At 36.4% G+C, this 25,453-nt stretch overlaps 2 protein-coding genes across 8 annotated transcripts; one reads left to right on the top strand and one right to left on the bottom strand.

Annotated features, from left to right (window-relative positions):
* Positions 1 to 3,215: 3,215 nt before the first annotated feature.
* On the top strand, positions 3,216 to 9,658 carry LOC104887270 (pentatricopeptide repeat-containing protein At3g29290). 7 transcript variants are annotated; one of them, XM_010671883.4, is made up of 6 exons: positions 3,218 to 4,997; positions 5,370 to 5,560; positions 5,678 to 6,185; positions 7,129 to 7,323; positions 7,737 to 7,825; positions 7,895 to 9,658. In XM_010671883.4, the coding sequence occupies exons 1-3, from the start codon at positions 3,396 to 3,398 to the stop codon at positions 5,847 to 5,849; spliced, it is 1,965 nt and encodes a 654-aa protein (XP_010670185.2). In that variant the 5' UTR covers positions 3,218 to 3,395; the 3' UTR covers positions 5,850 to 6,185; positions 7,129 to 7,323; positions 7,737 to 7,825; positions 7,895 to 9,658. The 7 variants fall into 7 exon arrangements, with proteins under 7 accessions (XP_048494443.1, XP_010670185.2, XP_048494439.1 ...); XM_048638482.2 differs by having other exon boundaries at positions 7,909 to 9,658; XM_010671884.4 differs by having other exon boundaries at positions 7,737 to 7,797.
* On the bottom strand, positions 9,247 to 24,988 carry LOC104887269 (chaperone protein ClpB3, chloroplastic). Its single transcript, XM_010671879.4, has 10 exons — positions 24,448 to 24,988; positions 20,188 to 20,406; positions 19,481 to 19,718; positions 15,612 to 15,807; positions 15,042 to 15,096; positions 14,705 to 14,855; positions 13,107 to 13,415; positions 11,790 to 12,055; positions 10,609 to 11,535; positions 9,247 to 9,994 (listed from the first exon to the last, which is right to left on the bottom strand). The coding sequence occupies exons 1-10, from the start codon at positions 24,697 to 24,699 to the stop codon at positions 9,668 to 9,670; spliced, it is 2,940 nt and encodes a 979-aa protein (XP_010670181.1). The 5' UTR covers positions 24,700 to 24,988; the 3' UTR covers positions 9,247 to 9,667.
* Between the last annotated feature and the right edge of the window lie 465 nt (positions 24,989 to 25,453).

The following is a 25,453-nucleotide window of genomic DNA, read 5'->3' on the forward strand; positions in this document are numbered from 1 at the left end:
TGGAAATTTTCTACAAGGCTACTAAGGTTTTTTCAGGTAGAAATCATCCTACTACTAATTTGTTCTTTCGAAAAGTGTGTGAAATTAAACTTGTTTTGAGACGTTGGGTGCAACGTGATGTTGAAACTATTAAGATGATGGCCAAGAATATGATTGAGAAGTTTGATAAATATTGGAACCATATTAGTGGAATTTTGGCCATTGCTACCATCTTGGATCTGAGAAATAAAATGGATTGTGTGTAGTATTATTTTAGAAGATTGTATGAGGATGGTGCCAAATTTGAATTGAGAAATGTTAGAAGGAATCTTGATAACCTTGTAGTTGAATATCAAAGGAGAAATGAAGGTAGCAAAGACCATGAACCATTATCAAAAGGTGTAGGAAAGCGAGCTAGTGTTGAGATTTATGATGATGAAGAGGATGAGTATGCTCAAGCTAAGAGAACAAAAAAAAAAAAAAAAAAGGTGAATATGAGAGGTGAGGTGGATCATTATTTGGAGGATGATCCCATACCTGAGAATGAAAACTTTGACATTCTTAATTGGTGGAAAAGGGATCAAATGTATCCACTTTGCAGAAAATTAAAGAGGACATTCTTGCTATTCTCGTATCCTCTGTGGCTTCCGAAAGTGCATTTAGTATGGGTGGAAGAGTGATTAGTTCTCACCGTTCTAGACTTCACTCTCAAACCATGGAGACATTGATGTGTTTGCTGAATTGGATGATTGATGATGTTAAAAGTATAACTACTTATCTAATTTAAGTTCACCTTTATTATTTTTATTCTCATATGTGAAAGTGTAATTATTCTTTTGCTTAAATTAGATGCTATGGAAGGCACTTATGCTTGTTCCACCGTTACCGAAGATTCCAAAGAAGATGGAGACTTAGTTGACTTTATTGATATGGTAAGTGATTTTATTTTATTTTCTTTGTACTTTAATATTATATAAGTGTATATTTTTATATATTTTCACTATCTCTCTTTCTATACTTTTTTAGGATGATGATGTTGAAAGTGATAGTGATATGGAATACTGATCTTAAAGTGTTGAAGACTTTGCACAAGATTTTTCTATGTTTGAACTAAAATTATTATTTATGTAGCACAAGATGTTTGGGATGTTTTAATTGATGTAATAGTTAGTTAAATTTCATTAATTTTAACTCTTATTATTACTTTGATATTTGTTGATGTTAAATTTACTATTGATGAATGTTTTAATAGTTATATTATATAGTGATAAATATTGGGATATTGTACAAGTTTATCTTCGGGAAAACCAACGAGATCCAAATTCTGTAGATCCACTGGGTCTTATTTTTTAAGATCCGTACCAAATCCGTAGGATCTAGGGATAGGCTCAGAAAATGGATCTGGATCTGGTATCTTCAAGATCCGGTCCAGATCTGGTCCGTTGATATCCGTACCCGAAACATCTGGTTTCTAGATATCGATCCTGCTTTCACAAAATTCTTTAATTGCTGCAATGAGGCAAACTCTTTCCCTATCTTAAATTCAAAAGCCAGAGTCAATGAGCCATTGCATTTCCAAGTCATCCATGCACGCCTATTAACCTTTGATCAACTTCGTCAATTCTAAGCCAATCTTATGAAGGAACACAAGACTTTATTGCCTTGTCAGCTGCTTCCCTTGCTTCATCGTCCTCTTCCCTATCAGAAATAACATGCTCCTCCTTATTTCCCAAAAAACCAACATTATTTGGATCTAATGTATCAAGATGAACGTGGATGGTATGTGGCGAGACGAACCAGGAGAACTGAATTCATTCATGTGCTCATTGACATAATTTAGGTCTGACAACATACTAGTAAATGATTCAAATTGCATACTAGGAGCTCATGTCATCACTTCCATGCTATCTCTAAAGTTCATCGTAGGAACATAACCCACGTTACTTTGAAGATTTATCTCCTCAAAAACCTATTCAATGTACACCTCCATTGTCATAGCTGACGTTTTGCGTCACTAAAAGCTACATAGCACCTAGATACTTGTCATCCTATAGTGCAATTGGCACATATTTCCTCGGCATTGGATATCTCATAAACAATTTTAATTCCACATACATACGAACACAACCAACTACGTCATACACCCTATTCAGAATCTCTTGAAACTTTATACCAGAATTGATGAACAATTTTTTTTCCTTCCACCTCTATACACAATATCAACGTCATTTTGAGATAGTTCACCATTCCAATAAAGGTAAAAAGGATATTTAGGTTGTTCCATATTCTACATCCAAAAACACAATGTTCAAGTTATTCTTCACCTATACTAATAGCATTTGCAACCTAAACACAACAATTCATGCAAAATCAACCATCAGAAGATGCTCAACCCCGTTTTTAACCAACCAAACTTATCAATCCATAAGCTTCCATTATCAATACAACCCTTCCAATTCATGCAAAATCAACCATCACAAAATGCTAAATCATGCAAAATACTAGATTAAACCAATCAAACCAAACAATTGCCATCTACAACACTAAGAAAGCTAAAATACATAACAAATATGACATGCCAAGCAAATTAAATTTAAAAAAATTAATAAAAAATAAACTAACCAAACAAATTGAGTGAGTGTGGGCAGTTGTTGTGGCCTGTGGGGGATGGTGGCACGGCTGGCGGCTGGACTACGATCGACGGCGCGACTGGGCTTAGGTTGGAGCAGCAGTTAAGCGTCCAAAGAGAGAAAGGGAGAAAAAAAATTAGAGAATGAAATCGTGGAATGTGAGAAATTGAAAAACCTAGGTCGAATTTGGGGATTTCAGTAAACCGCTACTTAGAGTAGTGGTCTTCATTAATGAACCGCTACTCGAAGTAGCGGTTTACATTTATTGAGAGTTGGGCTTAGGTGGGAGGGAGGCCCCACTAAACCGCGACTCCAAATAGCGGTCAATTAATTTCACCGCTACTTAGTAGCGGTTCATTTTTCCTATAAGCGCTACTCATAGTAACGGTTTTACCTAAGTACAAAAAAAAATCTTGCGTGCTGTCCTACGTCGACAATATCCATGAAATTAATTTCAATTTTGACACAAGTGAGGAATTAATACTCTTTTTAACATTATTCATGAAAAAAAATTCCATAATAATGTTTATGGCTCCAATATATTACTTTATTGATCAAATATAATTAATTTTTTTATTAGAGATACTACTTTTCTTGATAATCAACAAAAATAAACGAAAAAGTTGAGTGACTCTAAACTCGTTCAATCACCGCCTGCTCTCTTTATATCTTCCTCCTGTTGTACTAAACTGATAGCTTCAATCTTAATTGTCATATTTTTGTGGAAATTCACTGAAGGTTAGTCTTCCTATTTCCTTCTTTTGTAATTCTTTTTCCTTGGAAATAATGGTTATTGTAGCTGATATATTGACGAACTTCCCGGGAAATTTTGTAATATTAAATGGGTTGTCTTGCCGTCAATGTCTACATAATCAGGATAATAGAGCTAGGTACTATGTTGTGTATATGAATTCAAATGCTCTAAAATTCCAAAAACAGACTCATTTCCATGAATTCAATACCAGAATTGCAGATATTAATATTAATTTTCATGGGTTAGGACCAAGATTATGCCATATTAGTTCGTTCGATAAACCTGGAAAAACTCGAAATTCTGTCAATTTTAAACTCATGGTTGCTAGTGTTGAACATGGATTAGTTTCTAAACAAGGAGAAACTCCTTTTGTTGAGGATGAAGTTGAAGAGAAACAATGGTCTTTTCGGAATTTGGATTGTGGCAATGGAAGTTCTAATTGTCTTTCGTTGGCTTTGAAAGAGGGTGAGATGAAGTTATATTACCTAGAGGAAAGAGATGAAGTGGCATTGTCGAAACGAATATTGGGTCTTAGCCGAAACAATAAACGAACGAGTGCTTTGCAATTGTTTAGGTCGATGGAGTTTGCGGGCCTACGAGCTGATTTACATGCGTGTAATTCTCTATTAGCTTGTCTTTCGAGGAAAGATATGGTGGATGATATGCTGAGAGTGTTTGCGATCATGAGGCGTGATAAGATTCTTTCGGGGCATTCGTGTAGCTTAGTATTGAAAGCCGTTGCAAGTTGTCACGGTAGTGATAAAGCCTTGCAAATGTTTGATGAATGGGAAGTTGAAAGTGAGATGAGAAACTATTTTGATGCAATTGTTTATAATACTATGATATCTATTTGTGGGAAGGAGAATAGATGGGTTCAAATGGAGAGGGTTTGGAAAGCTATGAAGGAAAATGGGAATATTGGGACAGCAGTTACGTATCGTATTCTTGTTTGTACCCTTGTGCGATGTGGTCAATACGAGATTGCTATTGATGCCTATGCTGAGATGCTTCAGAATGGAATAAAACCTGAGTATGATGCAATGCAGGCTGTGATAGGTGCGTATTCGAAAGAGGAGAAGTGGGATTTGGCTTTAAGTGTGTTCCAAAGTATGTTGAATTATGGATTGAAGCCAAATCTAATTTCTTGTAATGCCTTGATAAACTCACTAGGGAAAGCTGGTAAGCTGAAAGAAGCATTTAAGGTTTATAAGCATATAAGATTCTTGGGCCATACACCTGATTCATACACATGGAATGCCTTGCTTTCCGCTTTCTATAGGGCTAATCAATATGTGAATGCTCTTCGATTCTTTGATAGCATACAGAGAGATGGGAGCTTGAAACCAAACTTACAGATATATAACACTGCTTTAATGTGTTGCCAGAGGCTTGGATTTTGGGATAAAGCTCTCAAGTTTCTTTGGAAAATGGAAGATTTGGAAATATCGGTGTCAACTGAATCATACAATATAGCTATTGGTGCTTGTGAGGTTGCTAGAAAGCCAAAAGTCGCATTACAGATTTATGAGCACATGGTTCATAAAAAATGTGCCCCTGACACTTTCACTCTTTTGTCACTAATCAGAAGCTGCATTTGGGGAGATTTATGGGATGAAGTGGAGGACATCTTGAATGTAAGTTTACACGTTTCTGAAGTTGACTTTATATCCGCTTTTAAAGTCTTGGCTATATGTTTGGCATGGTTTTTAAGGCGCGGGTTCGCATGCACTATAATTTGCATCTTAATTTGTTTTATTCAATCTAATTAAGAATCTTAAATATCATGCAAGATCCAACAGAATCAAAGCATCTGGCATACTGTTTCTTGTATATTTAATGTCTAAAAAATTGATAGCTATGGTCCATCTTATATGTTTCAAATCCTTATTTTTCAATCTCTTTTCTATTATCTTATAGAAGTATCTAAGAAATGTCTTTGCTCTACCTTTTTGTCAAATGCTGTTTGAACTTTGAACTTCAAAAACTAATGTTAATCCCTTTGGCAGGAGTCAACAGCTAATGTGTCTCTTTATAATGCTGCAATTCATGGAATGTATCTTAGAGGGAGGGTCGAGTCAGCCAAGAGGCTGTACCTGAGAATGAGAGACATTGGCCTTGTACCTGATGGCAAGACAAGGGCATTAATGCTTCAATGTATGCAACAGAAAATTAAGTTAAGGCTGTTGAAAAAGAGCAGGTAGCAAAAAGTATTTTGTATGATTTTGATCCCTGCTTCTGGGGATGATATTCACATATTATCTTGCGTGGTATGGAAAAATATTGTCACATTTCCTGAACTAGTATTTATTTTTAGGAATAGGGCCAATCCCTACTGTACTAATCTCGCAACTGGAGAGGCGAAGCCAGCATTACCATCAGATAGATCTTGCTACCTGTTTCTTTCAGCAAGTATAGAGAGTCAAATTTTAAGCAGTAAAGATTATTTATGCTTTCAAATGGCAGATTTCGGTGCTTTCAGATTATAATATATCACTGCTTGAAAGGTCAGCAGTGCTGCAAAAGAGAGAAGTGGAAGGGTGAACCAGAAGTAGAAGTTACCAGTAAAAATGGCAAATTGATTGACATAGTAATAAAGGGTATATTGGTCAAACACATAATTTTTAATTTGTAGTTGTTAGAACAATGTTGATATTATTTCCAGATGCGGAATTGGTTAGAGTCAGATTGGACAGCATAGATGGACAAGTGGCAGTCTTCAACTGGAATCTGTAGAGGTCTGTGACATGGTTTCCTTGTATGAAGTATTAGCCCATAAGCTGCAGCAGGTTATTTCAGATGAGGATGTTTAATTCTGTACGTAGGTATGAGATTATTATCTAAGTCATTCTCTTAGTAATATTTGCGTATTGACTGGCTTTCCTCCCTGCTATTTGAGTTTTCTCTTGAATTGCTTTTCTCCTATCCTGCATAGTTCCCTGTCCAAGAAATGAGAATGTATATATATCACTCCTTGGGAGTCACCCTAATATTCAAACTTGTATTATTTCTTTCATATATGTTATTTGCGTTTGAAAAGAGTTGATGAATTTACTATTGCATCTAACCCTTCCCATGGAATATTTTAGTCAAGGCTCAAGCCATTATACCCCACGCTACATCTGGTTTTTGAGTATCCTCTCCACTTGAGAAACTATTGAACTACAAAATGAAATAAAGTTAACTGATAGATAGGAGTTATTTAGTAAGAATAGTCTCTGGTGAATCGTCCATGCTAGTGGAACCATTAGTTCGTCAATTTTATGATGTCAGAGAACTCCTCTAGTTTTTCCATTATGTTTCCTGGATCCTATAAAAAGTGAATCATAGTTCAGTTCAACATTAAGCTGCAGATGTTGCTAGCAAGAATTGCCCTTATGGGATAGAGTACCTTTCCCTCTGTTACTCAAGTGACATTAACCCTACCTAGCTGTACCTGAGTGCTGGTTAGTGCCATATTGATGCAACTAAGATAACAATTGTTGGTCTGATAGGAAGTGATTATCTAAATTGTTTCTTAATGTTATTTGGAGTTAAATGAGCAACGAAAGCGTGAAGAAATAATATTTGTACCTTATGCACTGATTATGGCATTTAGTACAAAAATCGAACAATACATTAAACTTGGAAAGTTGCAACAATTGTTATATGATAGTCCAAAAAATTTAAGTAATTTATATTATTAAAGGCCCGTTGTAGCAAAACCAAATTACAGATGAGTGGGAAGATTAGTCCAACTTTAACGTAGGTGGTCGACTGTAATTGCAGGGAAGTACACAAACTCATAATAATTGAAGAGAAGAGAAGGAAGGCAAAGAAAACGAAGAGTGACGTCTCGACTCTTTCATGGAAGACACTGGTGAAAACAGAGCTCTACTAAAATTAGATAGAAGATCTTGAGTTTTTTATCATTGAAGCCAGCAATGGTCAAGAAAAACCATTTTCTAAGCTCTCATTAAAATGGTGAGTTTATTTAAAATAAGGTTTCGCAACTGTGGATTTTGTTCTTCATATTGATCTTACATGCAAATTGTTGGCTTATGTTTTTCACATCAAGTTTTCCTTTGAAATTGATTTAGGCTTTCAAATTGACTTTTGCTAAACTCAACTTGTTTTTTAAAAGGTGGTGGCACATTGGCAATTGATGCTCACTAATTTTAGTCAACTAATTAGAATCAATTCTTTAGAAATTGAATTCAGATAGAATCAACTAGGATTAACTGAGCTCTCTCTTCACTGCTGTCATGCCTGACAATCATTTGTAGCTTTAGCTCTGTGATAAACGAAATCATCTGGAACATCTATATTAGTATTTGTTATTATATATATCAGCATTTTCTTTTGGACGAATGATTCTCAGTTAAGTTGGACACCAGGTTTCTTCCTGTTGGAATGAAGTTGAAGTGAAGTTCAAGGGGAAGCTTCAGGCGCTTTTAGGTGCCTTTCAATCTTTTATGATAGTGAGGTGATTTCACAATTGTTAGTCTAAAAAACAATCACTACATGATGCATGGTTCTAACAAGATAGCTACAGTACATTCTTCACAGTTCAATAGGTGAAGAAATTGTTGGGTACACTTGGAATGTATTGCATTAAGGATGATGGATCCATGTAGCTGTTAAGTTCTGTTGCTTCAACTATCCAGCTTCATTTCTACGCTTATCTCTGCCTTCCTGATTCATCTGGGAGATAAATTTCGATCAGTCAGTTTCTGTCCAGCTGCTATGTTGTCGAATATTCTGACGGCGCTGCTGATCCTAATATTGTTGGATGCTCTGATGTGTGCTTATTCAGTTGTCCTGCTCCTAACGTTGTTGGACATGGATGTTGGGGCTGATTCAATCTTTTCATGTTGATTGTTGATGCTGATATAATCTTTCATGTTGGTGCTGATTTATTGAGATATTGACACATGTTTGTTATTGAGAGAAGTGGATTTTACAATTATTACTATCAGACCTGTTGTATCATGCTCAGCCCATTTTATTTAGTCTTTGGAAAAAATGATAACAATAATCCCGACTATGGTCGTCTCGTCATGCTATTTATAATCTCAATCACAGAGTCATTCTAAAATAATCTAATTCATTGGAATTGTCTTCTAAAAATACTCAAGCTAACTTGTAGGAACCAGCTTAAAAGATTTAAAAAAATACGATCTTATTGGTCAAGTGTATTTCTTTTTCTTTTTCATCGTTCATTTATCTCTCCTCATTCTCCTTTCTCCTCTTGGCTCTTGCAAGCAGTTGCTTAACCCAACCACCTCCATCCGAACGACCATGATTCCACCATCCAACCCCTTGCTCAAGTCTTCCATCACCACAAAGCCACCTCCTGCACATTTACGCATACATCTTCGGACCGTTTGCAAATAAGGATCCAGCTGCAAGGTACTCAGCGAAAGAAAGTCACTAATTTCCTTGTTCAAGCTAGCCTTGTGAAGAAGAATCTGGTCAATATACAAAGATGATGTATTGAGCTTTGAAGCTGGCCTTGTGAAGAAAGATTAGAATGTCGCTAATTCAAGCCTTGGATTTATTGAATATGAGTTAATAAGATACAAAGACTCCAAACAAGGAATACATATGGTTTCCTTTTAGAAGTGCGACGAGTATATACTAGAACAACACCTTGACAAGTGTTTCAACAAGTCTGGGACCAAGAGAGTAGAATCACAATCTTTGAACATATTTGAAGTCAAGTAGGGAATTCATCAGATGTTTGGGAAGAATTGATGTATAATCATTTTTAATCAATTAAGGACGATTATTGATTTATTTCTTTATAATTTATTCACTTGCCTTTATTTTTTCAATTAATACACAAATGCAAATATCAACAGTGTAGATGTGCTTTAATGACCATGAAAAACAGAAAACGGAATATAAGTTAATCTATACAAATATATTAAAAGACGTGCATAAATAAGAAATTGTCCACATATTGTGTAGTATAGGGTTTAATTCCGAGACCTCAAATACATATCCTAAAGTCTTAACCACTAGGCTAAGTTTTATTTAGTGTTATTATTATAAAGTATTATATTAATAAATGAAATGTTTTCTTACCCGAGGCATAGCTTGGGCCTAATAACTAGTTAAATATTAAAAGAGGTACTAGCATAACAACAAAATTTTCTCCTCTAATATTTGATTCTGGGAAAGAAACTTTCTGTGAATAGTGTGTACAAGATATTTGAAGTGTAATTTCTAAGCAAAAAAAAAAAACTACTGTACCGCTTTTATATACCATAGTCTCACAACCTTGGGCACAAATCTATATGCAATATGAGGTCGACAGTGATGTCTAGACAGGAGTAGTTGTCTGCTTGGCTTCTGTTGAAGAAGAGATCGACCCAGGCTCCAGTTTCCGGAACACCAGCTTCTGTTGAGGAAGTTGGCCATTCGAAAATGCTGTGACCTCCGTATCAACAAGAATGGAATCCTCTTCCTTGAATTCCCCTCTCAAGATGCCTTTAGCAATCTCGTTCTCAACATGCTGCTGTATTACACGCTTCACTGGCCTAGCACCATAGTTCGGGTCATATCCAAGGCTCCCAAGAAGCTGAATTGCAGCATCCGTCACTTCAATTTTCATCTTACGATCTGCAATCCTTGACTGTACTCTTTGCAGCTGCATGGTGTGATATAATAAATAGATTAATGCACAAGTAAAGTGTGTTTTTGTTATACATTATTTGGTTGAGCAAGAAACACTTCCCTAGAAAAAATATTTTTTTGCATTTTCCTTTTTGTCAACAGTGAGAACAAGTTTTCTAAATGGTGGAATATAGTTCTTCTAAAGAGGGAGAACATTTTTTCCTTAAAAGAAGGGAAAGCCATATTTTCCTTCTTCCTCCTTCGTCCCATCCATCATCCCCTTCATTTCCATCACTTTTATCTCTTAACTTTTCATAAAGGGAACCAACAAAGAACAATTAATCTGTAATGCTGTTCTCCCTAGGAAAATAATTGTTCATGGAATTGATTTGCCATTGAATATGTTCTCTGTCAATCCAAACAAAGGCTTAAGCACATACTTCATCCTGTATTTATGTTAACATCTTCCATTTCTTGGACGTCCCACATGTTAATTAACATCTACTTTTCGTAAGTTGTTTCTCTCTTATCTATTAAAGTTGAGATCCACACCACTCACACTTCTTTATCTTAGATAAGTCACAGGGTAAATATTAAATTCTACTTATAACTGTCAAGGCATAAGGACTACTGGACTAGGAAACAAACCTGTAATCGCACAATGCTCTTAATCTGATCACGATCAAGAGGCTGAAAGACTATATATTCATCAACTCTGTTCATGAACTCAGGACGAAAGATTGATCTGGCCGCGTCCATCACTCTCTGCTTTATAATTTCATATGTTACCTCCTTTGATGATGTCTCGTCATCCGCATTTAGGATGTACTGTGACCCAACATTTGAAGTCATAATGATGACAGTATTGGTGAAGCTCACTGTTCGACCTTGTGAGTCTGTCACCCTACCATCATCCAGAATTTGAAGGAATACATTGAAAACATCAGCATGGGCCTTCTCTATCTCATCAAATAGGATTACTGCATATGGCCTTCTTCTAACTATCTCCGTCAATTGGCCTCCCTCCTCATAGCCCACGTAGCCAGGCGGGGCACCTATCAGTCTTGAGACGGCATGTTTCTCCATGTACTCACTCATATCAATTCGGACAAGGGCCTCCTCCGTGTTAAACATGTACGAGGCAAGGGCCTTTGCTAGCTCTGTCTTTCCCACACCTGTGGGACCCATGAACATGAAACTAGCAATCGGACGATGTGGATCTGAAAGGCCAGCCCTGGAGCGCTGAATAGCCTCAGCTACAGCTGTCACTGCAGGATCTTGACCCACAACGCGTTTGTGCAACTCTTCTTCCAAGTTTAATAATTTCTCTCTCTCAGACTGTTGTAACTTTGAAACAGGAATTCCAGTCCACTTGCTGACTATTTCAGCAATGTCAGTCCCAGTTACTTCTTCACGTAGCATTGACTTCCCAGATTTCATGTACTCGTCCAGTTCTTTTTCGGCACTTTCCAATTGGCGTTGCAAAGAGTTGAGGCTGCCATACTTCAGTTCAGCAGCACGATTAAGATCATACTCTCGCTCTGCTTGCTGGATCTCAATATTCACCCTGTCAATCTAGAGAAAGCAACAAAGTCAAGTCATATTTTGTCTAAACCAATTGGTGAAAATGTTAACTAAAATACTAAAAAGACAATGATATAATAACAAGGAGATAACCGATAACCTATTAGTCTAGCAGCTGCAAGTATACCTATCCTAAGTCCTAACAGCCACAAACTTTGGCCAAGGTAGCAAAGCCTAATATAAAACAATAATAACAAAAAGAATCATATATAACGAAACATTTCACCTAGCTGAGAAACACATACCTCCTCTTTGATTGACTGTATACGTGTCATTACAGATTTCTCATGCTCCCATTGTTCAGTCAATTCAGCTTGCTTTTCCTTTAAGAGAGAAAGCTCAGTATCAAGCCGATTGAGCCTCTCTTTTGATGCTTTGTCGGTATCATTTGTAAGTGAGAGTCTTTCCATCTCAAGCTTCAATACAGAACGGTTGATCTCATCAAGGGAAGTAGGTTTCGATGTGATCTCCATCTTTAGCTTAGCAGCTGCTTCATCAACTAAGTCAATAGCTGCGGTAAAAAGCACCATGTCAGTAAGATTAATCATTACAGATACACATAGAGCCCACTACTTTTTCCACTAATGTTGAAAGCTGTGAAGTCAAAATAGATTGCCAGATCCTCACTTGCGGTAAAGAATAAAGACATGATCAATTTCATTTTGTTTCCAAATCCAATATTCCATTGCTCATCAATTTAATTTATTCCAGTTTCAAGATAGACCAAGGAAAACACATATAAAATGGACAATTTAATCCTTGGCATCAACAAATCATCAAATGTACACATGCACTCTTACCACTTAAATTTCCTTATTCTTTGCTCTTCTTGGTTCGCTACTAATATAATGCCACCTTTGTTCTAAATGGATAGTAAGTATTTTTTTTCCATGGCATTTTGACAGGAATAGATCTTGGGGGGGGGGGGGGGGGTTTGGTATGGGGTTGGGGAAGATAGTCAAGTCTCTAGTTTTCCTTTGAGGGAGGGAGAGGCAGAGGGGGAGAGAGAGAGAGAGGCAGAGGGAGAGAATGGAGAAAGTGAGAGTATGGAGGGAGAGAGAGAGAGAAATTGAGGAACACGACGGCAATGGAGGACCACAACTGGAAACTTGGCGATGATTGAGGAACTTGGCTGAGATTTGGTGGTGGTGACGGAGGAACATGACGGTTGTTGGTTGTGGATATAGGAAGAGAGTATGGAGGGAGGGAGAAAGAGAGTGGAAGCACTGAAGCAGAGATGGGATTTCTTCTCTGTAATTAATTGTGAAACCAAAAGCAAAAGGGGATTGGGGGTTTACTTATTCATTCCCTTTTCTCTTTCTCAATTTCTTATCCTTTCCACTCTCCCAACCAAGCAGCCCCTAAATGTATTGCCGTTTCTCAGATAAATGCACTTAATTTGAATTGATTTGGCCTTTTCAGTTCAGTCTCTTTTCATGTGCATGTTTCAACAACACCTATTCTGCCTTTATAAAGCTTCTTCATATATTGCTACTTGTTCTGTACAACAAGATCTAACAAGGTTAAGATATATAAAGAACTACATTTGTCATAGGTGTTACCTTTGTCAGGTAAAAATCGTCCACTAATGTAGCGATCTGAGAGCACAGCAGCCTCCACAAGGGCACCGTCAGAAATTCTCACTCCATGATGCAACTCGTATCTCTCACGAAGCCCACGAAGTATTGAGACTGTATCTTCCACACTAGGTTGGTCAACATACACTTGTTGAAAACGTCGCTCCAATGCAGGATCTTTCTCGATGTATTTACGATATTCATCAAGTGTAGTAGCACCGATGCATCGCAACTCTCCACGGCCGAGCATAGGCTTCAAAAGATTGCCAGCATCCATAGCACCATTTGTGGCACCTGTACAACATATGTAGCAGATTAGTTTCGTTTCTCCATATAAAATATCACTAAATTGATGTTTAAACATAAAATACAAATAGAAAACTGGCTTTTGAAAGAATATTCACAACATATAAGGGTCCATTTGGCCAAGCTTCTAAATGATAGATACCACTTCTCAGAATTTTCAGAGATTGTTTCTAGTACAATTAAGTCTTTGGCCACCCAGTTCTAGAAGCACTTATGAGAAACAGATTTTTTTTTTTTTACATTGTTTAGACCATTGTTTAGCTCAAGACACCCACACATACATATATGATTTTAACAATTTAGATAACATTTCATTGAAATAATCATTACAAATGGTATTCCGAAATCTAGAACTCCAAATGCTCAGTGTGCCATACTTTGTATATGTAACTATATACAATCATAAGTTCATAACTAGAACGACCATGTGTTCATGTCCAAGTAGTAAAGAGAGAAAAATATGACAACAACTCCAGCTACCCACCCCCTGCTTTCTTATGATCTTACCAACTATCCTAAAAAGATAAAGAAACTTGTTCTTCACCAACAATACAGCTGAACACCACCATTACAGCACCCTCCACCACCGACTAGACAACCATTGACTCTTCGCCACCAAACTGGCTCAAACAACAAACCGAAACCAATATCATCACCCCTCTGCACATTTTCTCTTTTTCACCAACCAAAATTACGAGATATGGAACCTCCAACAATCTGCTATGAAAACATCACCTGGAAACTAGGCACTACGCCCTACCTCGTGTAGGAAATAATTCTATCAGTGGTAACTAGTCCGAATTTTGGTGTTTGTATTTGTTAATCTGGGCGGCATTTGCAGAAGATATGAGGAAGAGAATGAGGAAGGCCTGCGATTTCAGATAGGGAAAACTAGGAAGTGACAGAAAGTGTGGGCGTAAACTTGACTGACCAAAAAGTTCATTCATTGATTTGAGCCATCAGCCTTCAAGAAACAGATTCAAGAAACTCCAATTAGGAGCTAGTATTTCTATCCTCACTAGAAGCCATTTTGAGCTTTTCAAAAAACTCGAAACAACTTCCAAGTTCTGCAGTGATTGGGCTAATTTCAGCTTTTGAGTCCTGGAATTTTGGCCAAACATTATCTAGAACACTTTGCATACGAATCTTACGATATACCAACGCAATTATATGCATATGGTGTACAAAAAACATTTGAATAACAAGATTGGCATGCTCAAGCCACTTGCTTGGCAGGGTTAATGATTAAATAATACCAGAGATACTCATTAACTCACCTGCTCCAACTACTGTGTGAATCTCATCAATGAACAGGACAGTCTGACCCTCAGCCTCTGTCACTTCTTTTAGTACAGCCTTCAGCCGATCCTCAAATTCTCCCCGATATTTGGCTCCAGCAATGAGAGCTCCCATGTCAAGGGAGATTAGCTGTATTCAAAAATCTAATTCATTCAGTATACAGCAGTTTTCACCAAATCGAACTCTAGAAGTAGTATCCTTTGTCTTACGTACTCGCGTGAACACTCACAGACCAGAAGAGTGTGGTAAGGCAGGTCAAGAATGATATCATCAAATATGGAACAAATGACGAAGGGTGTTGGAAAAATAGTTTACCTTACGGTTCATCAAAGCTTGAGGAACATCCCCCTCAACAATTCTTTGAGCAAGCCTATAACAAACATGAAACAACAAAGGGTAAGGCAAGCACAATTTGATAAGCATAAGTAGCATTTTAACACATCTAACTCAAGAAAAAGAAAGATAGCATCAAACGTACCATACCCCTAAGTTCACAATATCAAAACATGTGAACCTCCCTTAATTCTAAAGCAACTCCACCCCCCCCCCCCCCCCCTCCCACACCCTTCCGGAAGGAGAAAAAAAGAAACCTCTTTCTGGAAAAAAAAAAAACAATACCACATAAAGAAAACGAAACAACTCCCTAATGCCAAACTCTCCTCGTCATAGACAAACTAGGAGATGGTTGGTCTACAACAGAGGAAAAATATCAGGAAATGCAATTAAATCAAGCGTGTATTCTAGGTAAATACAAAATGGAAAACAAGATGAGCATTTGAGCAATTAACAACAAATTAGACTATGAGACAGTTTGAAAAGAATACAGAAACTGCCCCCATTATTGCATAATGTAATCAAATCAGTACTAATAACTTGCACACTTACCCTTCAGCTATAGCAGTTTTTCCAACACCAGGTTCACCAATAAGAACAGGATTATTTTTAGTTCTCCTTGAGAGAATCTGGATGCATCTTCGTATCTCATCATCTCTTCCTATTACAGGATCAAGTTTTCCTTCCCTTGCCATAGCAGTCAAATCTTTTCCATACTTCTCAAGAGCTTCATATTTTCCCTCTGGGTCTGCAAGAGTGCAAAGATAAAAATTCATGTCTTTCATAAAACAACTTGAACACCATGAAATAGAGAGGAATATATTGAACATTCAGCTGTCTGAAGCTGGAGAGGCTAATTTAAAATAACAAGAAGAAATTTGAGGCCTGGGGAGGGATAGTCAAGCAAAAAGGATTCCTTTCAGAGCACCATCAAAATAAAGCACCATATCAATAAAATACTAAACGAATCCAACTGTAAGCTTAGCAGCAGAGACAGATATAAGGTATGGAGACTCAGGAGGCAGCCTGCAAAGATGCATACTCTTCCCTTTGTTTATCTAAATAAAAATATTAAGTTACGATTCCACAAGACGAGCTAGAATTGGAGCAAGGACCCACACTAGACAATTATGGCAGGGAATGTGGTGTTGACCCAACCTCACAAGTATTAGAACTATAAAAGTTCTGATCAATAGTCACACACATTAGGCAGTGATACAATTCCAGAAGATGATCCAGAATTGGACCAATCATGTCCCTGAAATCAGGGACTTGGGAAGAGTGCACATCTTTACCCAAGGCCCTAATTAGTAAAGACTATCAAAGAAGTAGAGAGGTAAACTACCGCTACTAGAAGTAAAAGATATCAAGGAATTTGAGAACCAAAAGACATGGATAATTATGAAAAAAACACAAGGAACTCGCAAAAATAATTTGAATAACTGTAAAAATCTTGAAAAGAGGCATGAAGCCATAACTTGTTCTTAGAGGCATTTAACCTTGTCCTCACCATATGCATTGCAATAACTTTCTATGTAGAACAGTATAAGGCATGCACATTTTTCTAGGTCAAACTTTGACTATTAATTTCTATTAAAATATGCTACAAAAAAACATTATGAAAATATGCATTCAATCTATATATTTTGAAATGAATTAAAAAATGAAAGTTAAAATATGTACTAGTATTCTGAAAATTCGAGAGTTAATCATCTCATCGTTTCGAGCTAATAAATACTACCTCTGTTTCTTTTATTTTTTTAATTGCAACATTTGATTATTTTGATACACTCGCCAAAAAGGCAAATGTTACATCTAAAAAAACAGAGGATGTTTGATTGAAACTATCTGCTTACCTACTAGCCCAAAAGCTACAATGGCGAGTAGATCAACTCGGAACATATTTAACAGTAACAGCAAGCTCTACCTGTGCCCACCATTCATAATAGTCTTTCCACTCATGGAAATCAGAACACAAACCTTTCCAAACAGATTATATTAAAACCTCCTAAATTTATAATTAAAGACAGATGCACTAGTAAGAAAAGATGAATTCTCCTAGTTACTTAGATGAGAATTTCTATAAAAAAGCAAGGAACAGAAGCTGCCTCTTCCTACCGGAGAACAAGAAAGAATGTGGCTTCCATCCTGTACAAGCGGAGTCAACCATGCCCCATAACAAAAGCATACATGAGTAGAAAGGAATCTCTTATAATTATGCCCCCAGAAATTTTCCTATAACCCCTTTTGGGATGTCCACAAAAAAAGAAAACAATTACTTCGAATGGAATCTAACCACCCAACCAAGGTGATGTTGACCCCCCTAAATCTATATCTCTCACACTCTCTCCTATATCTCATGTGATGTGGTATCCTTCACCAACACATAACCTTTCTCTCTCTCTCTTGCAAATATTTTTCATTCCTACTTTTACCTAAAGGAGACAAGTGATGACCAAGGATCCCTGTACAGTGAAGTGTTTGAATTGTGAAGAATAAAATTGGGAGGATTCTTGTCTTAAATAAAGAAAGAAAGGATAGTTGGAGCGAGTACTTCACATTTTTGTTTATAGGAACTCGGAAGTCAAGTGGGTTTTATGAGAGACGACTCCATCAAAGATCGTGAAGCCCGCCAGAATTATATGCAGATAATTTAGATAGAAAGAAAAGTGAACAAAGAAATAGAAGGAAAAAATAGGAAAAAAGCTGGCCTATATGATAATCCTATTAAGGCTCAGAGATGCATATGTAAGGTTGGTATTAATTGGTGGATAGACCTAATCAACAAGACCGGAAGGACGAATAAGATATCACAAGAATGGATAAAAAAAAACAATTTGGGACCTATTTATAGGAAGGAAGATGCACAAGACTGCTCATAAAATTAGAAGATAAGAAACACTTCGGGTGTACACCAGAAACATGACTAACACATGATTTTCATTGACTAAAGAAGGATTATGATGAGGTACCAAGAAACGTGCTTTGGTGAGAAATGACATCAAAGGCTATACCACCTATATATGTTCGTTTAGTTGAGGACATGTATCGAGAAGTGAAAACAACTGTCACGACATTGTCGATATATATGTAGAGGAGTAATTTAGTCTTTTCTTTTTACAAGAGCAATCGATGAATTACCATAGTATATCCATAACAAGATACTGTAGTGCATGTTGTAAGAAGAAATTGCAGAGGTGGACGGAATCACTGAGTTAGACGGAAGGTTATTAGATTAATACTAAGTTGGAGTTATAGGAGAAGTGTTAGAATCCCTGGTTTAGGCTAAGTCAGAGTAAACCCAGTACATGGACTGCCAAATAAATATAAGAGAAAATCAAAAGAGTATGTATTGATATTAGACAACATTAAATGGAAAAGACTTACATCATACTCAGTTCTTAGTACTTTATTCTATGATTGACCACAGTATGAGTCACAACAAGTATGGGTGGCTGCGTGGCTCAACCGCTCAAATGAGAGGAACCGAGAGATTGTACGACTATAGCATACCTCTAATGTTAAAAGGATATACTATAGGCAGTTAATAGACTACCATTATTATATAGAATCACATTAAGAAAATGATAGTAATGAATATGCCTATATTGAGATGGATATGTGGAGAAGGTTGAAGTTATAGATATTGAGAACAAGAGGAGCGAGCGTCGGCTATGTTAGTTTGGGTATGAGCAACGTCAACCCATTTCATGAGGGAATCAAAGAGTTGGGTTAATGGGGATTATGGAAGTCGAGGGAGGCCTCTGGTATTTTAGATGGAGGAAGTTGAAAATTATATGGAGAAAATGGGTTTATAGTAGCACTAGAGAGAAGTGAATGGAGAAAGATCTTCGTGGAAGACTACACGAAAATAAATTCTTGGCTCACGCAGTTGACCCCATTGGGATTAAGCATTTTGCACTATGGTTGTTACTTTTATCCACTACACAAAGCCTACTCCATCCTACTAAAGTCTTGATATGACTAATAATTTAGTCGAGAAAAATATAATCTGATATCATTCCTTGACTTCTCAATAGCAACAACTGCCTAACTAATTGTGCGTATAAACGTGAAAGAAGGAGTTCGCAGCTTCTTTTCAATTACTTCTACACGTGGCTTATAATTTATGCCTTTATGTATAAAGGTAAAAAAAGGAAATCCTAAATTAGAAGTCAGAACAATAAGCACACTCAACAGGACACAAGGACTATCTTCTATTAATTAAAGGCACTTACTAATGGGTGTTTATTTAAACCTATTCATTCATTTTGCATCTCTCATTCACCACAACCTTCCTCCTCTCTTGATGAAAAGAACTCAAGATAGTTGTCATTTGACATTCTAAAAAGGGCATTATTTGCAATTGTGCATATCAATTAGAATTTTTTTTTTATCAAATCGTAAGGCAGAACTATTACCTTGGTCAATAACCGATTGGCGTCCCCTTACAGCCTGTATGGCAGATCGTAATGCTTTCTCAGAAACCCGAAAATCACTGAACAACTGTTTCCCGAATCTTTTGTCTTGTGCAAAAGCAAGAACCAAATGCTCTACAGACATAAAAGAATCACCGTACTCTTTCTTGTAATCCCTGGCTTTTTGAATCAGGCCCTCAAGATCTCGTCCTAACATAGAACCAGCAGATTCACCCAGGACCTGACAAAGAGAAGAAACAATTTGTCTAATAGGAGCACATTCAGTCTGATGGCCGATTGGCCAGTGGAAAGTAACAAATACCTAATGTGACATAAAGCAAATAAATGCAAGGCCTTTTTCATTTTTAAGAGCAAGGAAGCATAAAATGGTTTCTGTTTGCACTAATATTATCAAATGCATATATTAATCAAGAGATTTAGACCTATTCATGAGAGGTTTTGACTATGACTCAAAGTACAAATTATAACCATAACAACTGCAGAGAAAGGGGCAGGGGATCAGAAATGAGAGAATTGAGGAACGCTTAGGAACGAGGTAGTTCACCATTAAAAAATCCAGTAGTCCTCCTAGACGAGCGCATGACACCAACTTGGGATTTCGTCATTTATAGTACTATACTCTTCTTGACTACAAAGTAACATAAACGATAAAGATTACAGATCATGACTGAAATAGAAATTACTCAAACCTTCGGTTGTCGCTGTATAAATTTATCAGTCGCTTCAAGCAAACGGGTATTGTCAACTCCAGCTTTGGAGAATATGCGGCGAGCAAGTCCGTTTTTTTGCTCTAGAAGGGCCTTCATTAGATGCTCTGTCTCCACAATCTGGTGTTTGTTCTCTTTCGCCACTTCTGGGGAAGAAACAATTGCTTGCCATGCCATTTCTGTGAATTCTTGTTGAGATATCTAGCAAAATAATCCAATTGCTTATAAGATAACTTCGTTTAACAAAGAAGATTTCAAACATATAGAGCATGAGCACAAAAGAGAGATGAGAGAAAAACTAGCATTCCTTCTACACTCTAGCCTTATAAGAAGACGAAAAAGGGGGGAATAAGGAAATAAAAATTGGAACTCAATCGCTCAAACAACTCTTGTGCAGCAGCTACTAGATTATATCTGCAGAAGACTATGTTTTAATTATGTTAAAATGAACTTCTTTTATATTGTCTAAGAAGGTTTTGAAAGTCTATGGACCCATATAGATTAGAGAGCCAACAGACCCAATCATACAACGACACCCAAACCTTGAAAACCTTGGTTAAGCTATTTAAATGATGAACTTGTCTACAGTGTGCCAGCAAAGAGCATACTGACAAGTGACAACTATTGAAAGTGAGCCATTTTTTGGTCGCAGAGGGGACTTATAAAATACCATTATCTACACAAGAGGTCCCAGTCACACTTATATTAAAAGGGGGAAACATCTCCAACTCATAATTGATCATGCTAACACTTATAGGTGCCATCGGTGAAGCAGTTAACTTCAGCGTTGAAAATAAAGTAGCATTAAGTGTCCTTGGTTCATGAAGTCCTCATCATTTAAGAAACAAATGAAAGACTCCACTATTATGCAATCTAAGAAGGTTTATTCACAAAAAGCAAGGAGCAATTTGTAGCAAAATTAAGAACCTCGATCAACACTAAATTTATCAAAAAGGGGGAGGTGGACAAAGGAAGATATTCCATTTCTACCATTAAATAGATAGATTAAGCTTTAAGGAAGGATATGAATCTCAAAGCCCACTTGTCCACTTTCCAATTGTTGTACAAGCCACTAGATAATCTTTTCTTTTTTACTGTAAGATCCCTTTCCCTATCTCTATTACAGTAACTTGCATCTATATTCCACTCAATGCATTAGAATAAATCGATTGAACTTTTTACGAACACCAGTGACCAAGCACAAACTAGGTATATCTTCCACCCCTAAAAGTCCTACATTGACCACTCTCAACAAGTCCCAATGGATATTAGCAGCAAATTTGGTAGGTGGTGATAAATGAATGGTAATGGTAATGAAATTTTAGTATAATTCTGCATGAAAAGCCCAATGCCAATGTTCATGGTAATGTCTACCCACTTCCAAACATCATTATTTGATCATAGAATTTCCATTACCACTCATCACCACTTGAGGTGGTAATAAGAGTAGAAATGGGAATTTAAGAAGAAAAACACATGTTTTAAACTAAAATTCATCACCAGACATTGGTATGGGACTTTTCAAACAAAATTGCACACAAATTCGTTACCACTACAACCCTTAATTACTACTTACCAAAAGAGACGTAGGTACTCTCAATATCCCACTCCCACATATTTTTTATGTGCCTCCAATCCCCATTATGCTCATCTAAAAACAATTTTTAGAGGGGAACGCGTAACTTACTCAAGAAACAATCTTTCAGTCTAATAAGGAAAGGCAATGTATATGATCAGGTTCACCACCCTAAGCATGCCTATAATACACCCAATGCAAAGTTCTAGGGAGCGTTGTCTTCAGCCTGAAAAATTAAGTCCTAGCCTACCTAGTCCCAAAGTGGATGGGAGTTGATGAAGTCCAATCAGGTCTAATAAATTCACTTTAGATTAGTTGGGAAGTGATGCACCCTTAGATTTCTAAAATTCTAAGGGTATTCTACAACATAAAGTCCCTAAATTCTCGAACCAACCTAAATCTTTCCTGAATATATGCATTTTGAAAGTACACTCAGTGTCCTCAAGAAATTGTACATCCCCTCTGTTAACAAGTATTTTAAGGCACACTATAGGATAAAACAAGTTTATACAATGAGATGGTTAGAGTTATAAAAAAAATCAAACAATTGGATGGTTAAAGTCAACCCATTCTTCTTCAGAAGTCACCCAAAATTCATTAAGAAGTCACTAAAAAAAGTCCCTTCATACTTATAGAACCCTATTCTAGCCTAGAGCTTTGCCTAGTTCCAAACAGCTAGTAACTTTTTTTAATTCCTAGCTCTTGTGAAATTGTATGTCAAATTGCAAATGTTGTAAATCTAGATGACTAATGTTGTATATGGAAACAAAAACATTACCACTTCAAAACTATCATAATACAATCGGAAAGTGATAGATTCAATATACAACATTAACAATTCAATAAACAACATTAGCAATTCAATATACAATATTAGAGTACATTCACCATACAACTGGGTGTACCATGCTATTTATTTATTTTTCTCATTTGGAGCTTTCACCATTCTGCAATTGTTGCTCATGTGTAGTTTTTTAAATGACAAATGAGTAAGAAAATAGCCTTTAGATATACCATGGTCACTATACACCCGAGATATGATAAAAGTTGTAATATTATAGTTGAATACACAACATAAAAGGTTAGCAGTTACGAACTAAGAATTTATCTTCTACCTTATAACTATTTTAATTAAGTGAAAGTATTGTATCAGACGGTCTGACCGAAACTTTCGGTCGGACGACAACAACAACACCACACATGTTCTGCAAGACACTCACTGATTCTGATACTAGCACTCATGGGGATATTCTCTGTCCCTCGTCGTGTTGCCGAGGATTGCTTCCTTCCACACATGAGCGCTTTTTGCTTGCTGATTTCTGAATTGGTGTTTTAAGTTCTCATAATGGATTTTTATTGGTGAAAAATATGGTGTACGATTACAAGCAGCAGAGGCCATCTCAGGAGCTTGTTGCAAAAGATTTACATGGACTAGAGTGGAGGTTTAGGCACATTTACAAAGGTAGAGTGGACAACACATCTTTCTTTCTGCTTTATGCTTCCTTCTCTCTCGCTTATCTTAGGTCAGAATTAGATTATGCGGATAAGACTTGGAAGATCTTCATGAAATTCTTAACTTCTTTCATAAACCCTATTTTTCATGAAATTCTTAATATCAGTCTCCATTCTTTTCCTATTTTTCATTTTCAGTTGGTTATTTTTTTGTTTCAATTGGTTATTGTTTTGTTTCAGTTAGTTATTGTATTGTTTCAGTTAGTTATTGTTTTATTTCAGTTGGACTTTGTTTCGTAACAAGTATACCAACTGAAAGAAATAATGGACCAACTGAAACAAATAATAGGCCAACTAAAACAAATAATGGACCAACTGAAAGAAATAATGGGCCAACTAAAAGAAATAATGGACCAACTAAAAAAAATTGAATCTAACTTACTTCCAGTTAGACCTAACTTACTTCCAGTTAGACCTAACTTACTTCCAGTTAGACCTAACTTACTTTCATTTAGACTAACTGAAAAAAAATGAAAACTAACTGAAAAAAATGAAGACTAACTGAAAAAAATTTAAGACTAACTGAAAAAAAATTAAGACTAACTGAAAAAAAATTGAAACCACCTGAAAATCGTCCGACCAAAGATTATGGCCGGACGAGTCCGACACAATACGTTCTCTTTAATTAATCATAACATATTTTACTATCAATTTGTTAACTAAAAGTCATACCACATCTGCAATAGACATCAAACGCAAGAGAATCTGACCATAACTAGGATCCACTTAAAAAATTCAAATCTATACAAATATATTAAAAGTCGTTCCTATTGAAGGAACAGTGCCACGTAACACTCTTCTCAGACTTCTAATATACATTTAGTTAATATGATTTGAACATATTACCTTTGAAATCCACTACAATTTCAATACTTAGTATTTCAAAGTAAAACATAATAGAGTTATAACATTCTTTCACCCCAGTTCTATTAAAATTGTTATTTTCATCCACAATCCCTTAAAAGTTATATTTTTAACAATTTATCATGTCAAACTTACATTTTCCAATCTCACACGCGACAGAATATTACGAAAAGCTAATAAAATCAAATATGAAATTTATGAATAATAATATATTTGATAATTATAACTAATCTCGAGCATAGCCCACCAGGCCAAAATACTAATTCTCAATTAAAGAACATTAACTTTACCTTGCCACTACCTGAAGCTTCACATCGAACAACAAAAGAGCCAGACCTGAAATTTCTCTTATAATGTCCAGAATTCTTAAGCAGCAAAAAATTAGTGGAATTTCTACTCAATTTCAGACATTTTAGCGAGTTGGGTTTTCTCGAGCAGAGGTTAAGAGAGAGAATGGGTTGAGAGAATAACGCATTCCTAACATCATTCTTCGGTGGAACACGAAGATATGCTCCCGGAAACGACGTCGTTGCAGTTGCCATAGTTGAATCAAAATTAGTCTTGTAAAGTAGAGAGAGTTTAGTTTAGAGCAGTGGATGGAATTTACGAAAGGGGAAGATTGGAGATTGGATATTGGAGATGGTGGTGTGAATTGTGATTATGATTGTGTTATTTTTTATTGTGTTGGGTGATTGGGAATTGCAGTGTTCCAGCAGTTTCTAGTTCTAGCCTTCTAGATGGGGGAAGCAAGGAGAGAAAAGAGAGACTTCAAGAAGGTGTAGCATCAGTACAAAAGTAGTGCCACTGTTAATTGCTAGGAAATCAATGGACAATCTTTAGCTACCTCGCTCTCAATTGCCCTTTTTGTTTTTTTTTTGGTTATAAGAATAAGGGTAAATTCTCATTGGTAATCTCGTACTTTTGCTCATTCTCACTAGTAATCTCGAATTTTTTAAATCCCATTGGTAACCCTGTACAATATAGACATTCTCAACCATGACTTTGATGAGGAATATTCCATTAAAAAGGGAATCTTCCGTTAGATTAACCCCTTAAACCATAATTAATTATCATAATTAAACCCTAAACTCAATATAGGCAAATCATATCGTTTTTTGCAAATTCCGACCTCAAAACCGACCCTATAAAGAGTAAAATTGACCCCTAAAATATTTGAATACCACTTTTTATTTAATTTTTTCATCATTTCGTATCTGCACGCAAATCGAGACACTTTCGGTACGAAATACACGCAAATCGGATCGTTTTTTGCAAATTCCGACCTCGAAACTGACC

The sequence above is a fragment of the Beta vulgaris genome, chromosome 2 (assembly GCF_026745355.1).
Source record: "Beta vulgaris subsp. vulgaris cultivar EL10 chromosome 2, EL10.2, whole genome shotgun sequence".
In the NCBI taxonomy this organism is placed as follows: domain Eukaryota; kingdom Viridiplantae; phylum Streptophyta; class Magnoliopsida; order Caryophyllales; family Amaranthaceae; genus Beta; species Beta vulgaris.

What these genes read in the sequence shown, in the direction of transcription:
- LOC104887270 (XM_010671883.4), top strand. Translation starts at nt 3,396, where the DNA reads ATGGTTATTGTAGCTGATATATTGACGAACTTCCCGGGAAATTTTGTA. An exon ending in AAGTGGAGGACATCTTGAAT is followed by an intron (nt 4,998 to 5,369) that starts GTAAGTTTACAC and finishes TCCCTTTGGCAG; the next exon opens with GAGTCAACAGCTAATGTGTC. An exon ending in AGGCTGTTGAAAAAGAGCAG is followed by an intron (nt 5,561 to 5,677) that starts GTAGCAAAAAGT and finishes ATTTATTTTTAG; the next exon opens with GAATAGGGCCAATCCCTACT.
- LOC104887269 (XM_010671879.4), bottom strand. Translation starts at nt 24,699, where the DNA reads ATGGCAACTGCAACGACGTCGTTTCCGGGAGCATATCTTCGTGTTCCA. An exon ending in AAGCTTTGATGAACCGTAAG is followed by an intron (nt 14,856 to 15,041) that starts GTAAACTATTTT and finishes TTTTGAATACAG; the next exon opens with CTAATCTCCCTTGACATGGG. An exon ending in TCACACAGTAGTTGGAGCAG is followed by an intron (nt 13,416 to 14,704) that starts GTGAGTTAATGA and finishes TATGTTGTACAG; the next exon opens with GTGCCACAAATGGTGCTATG.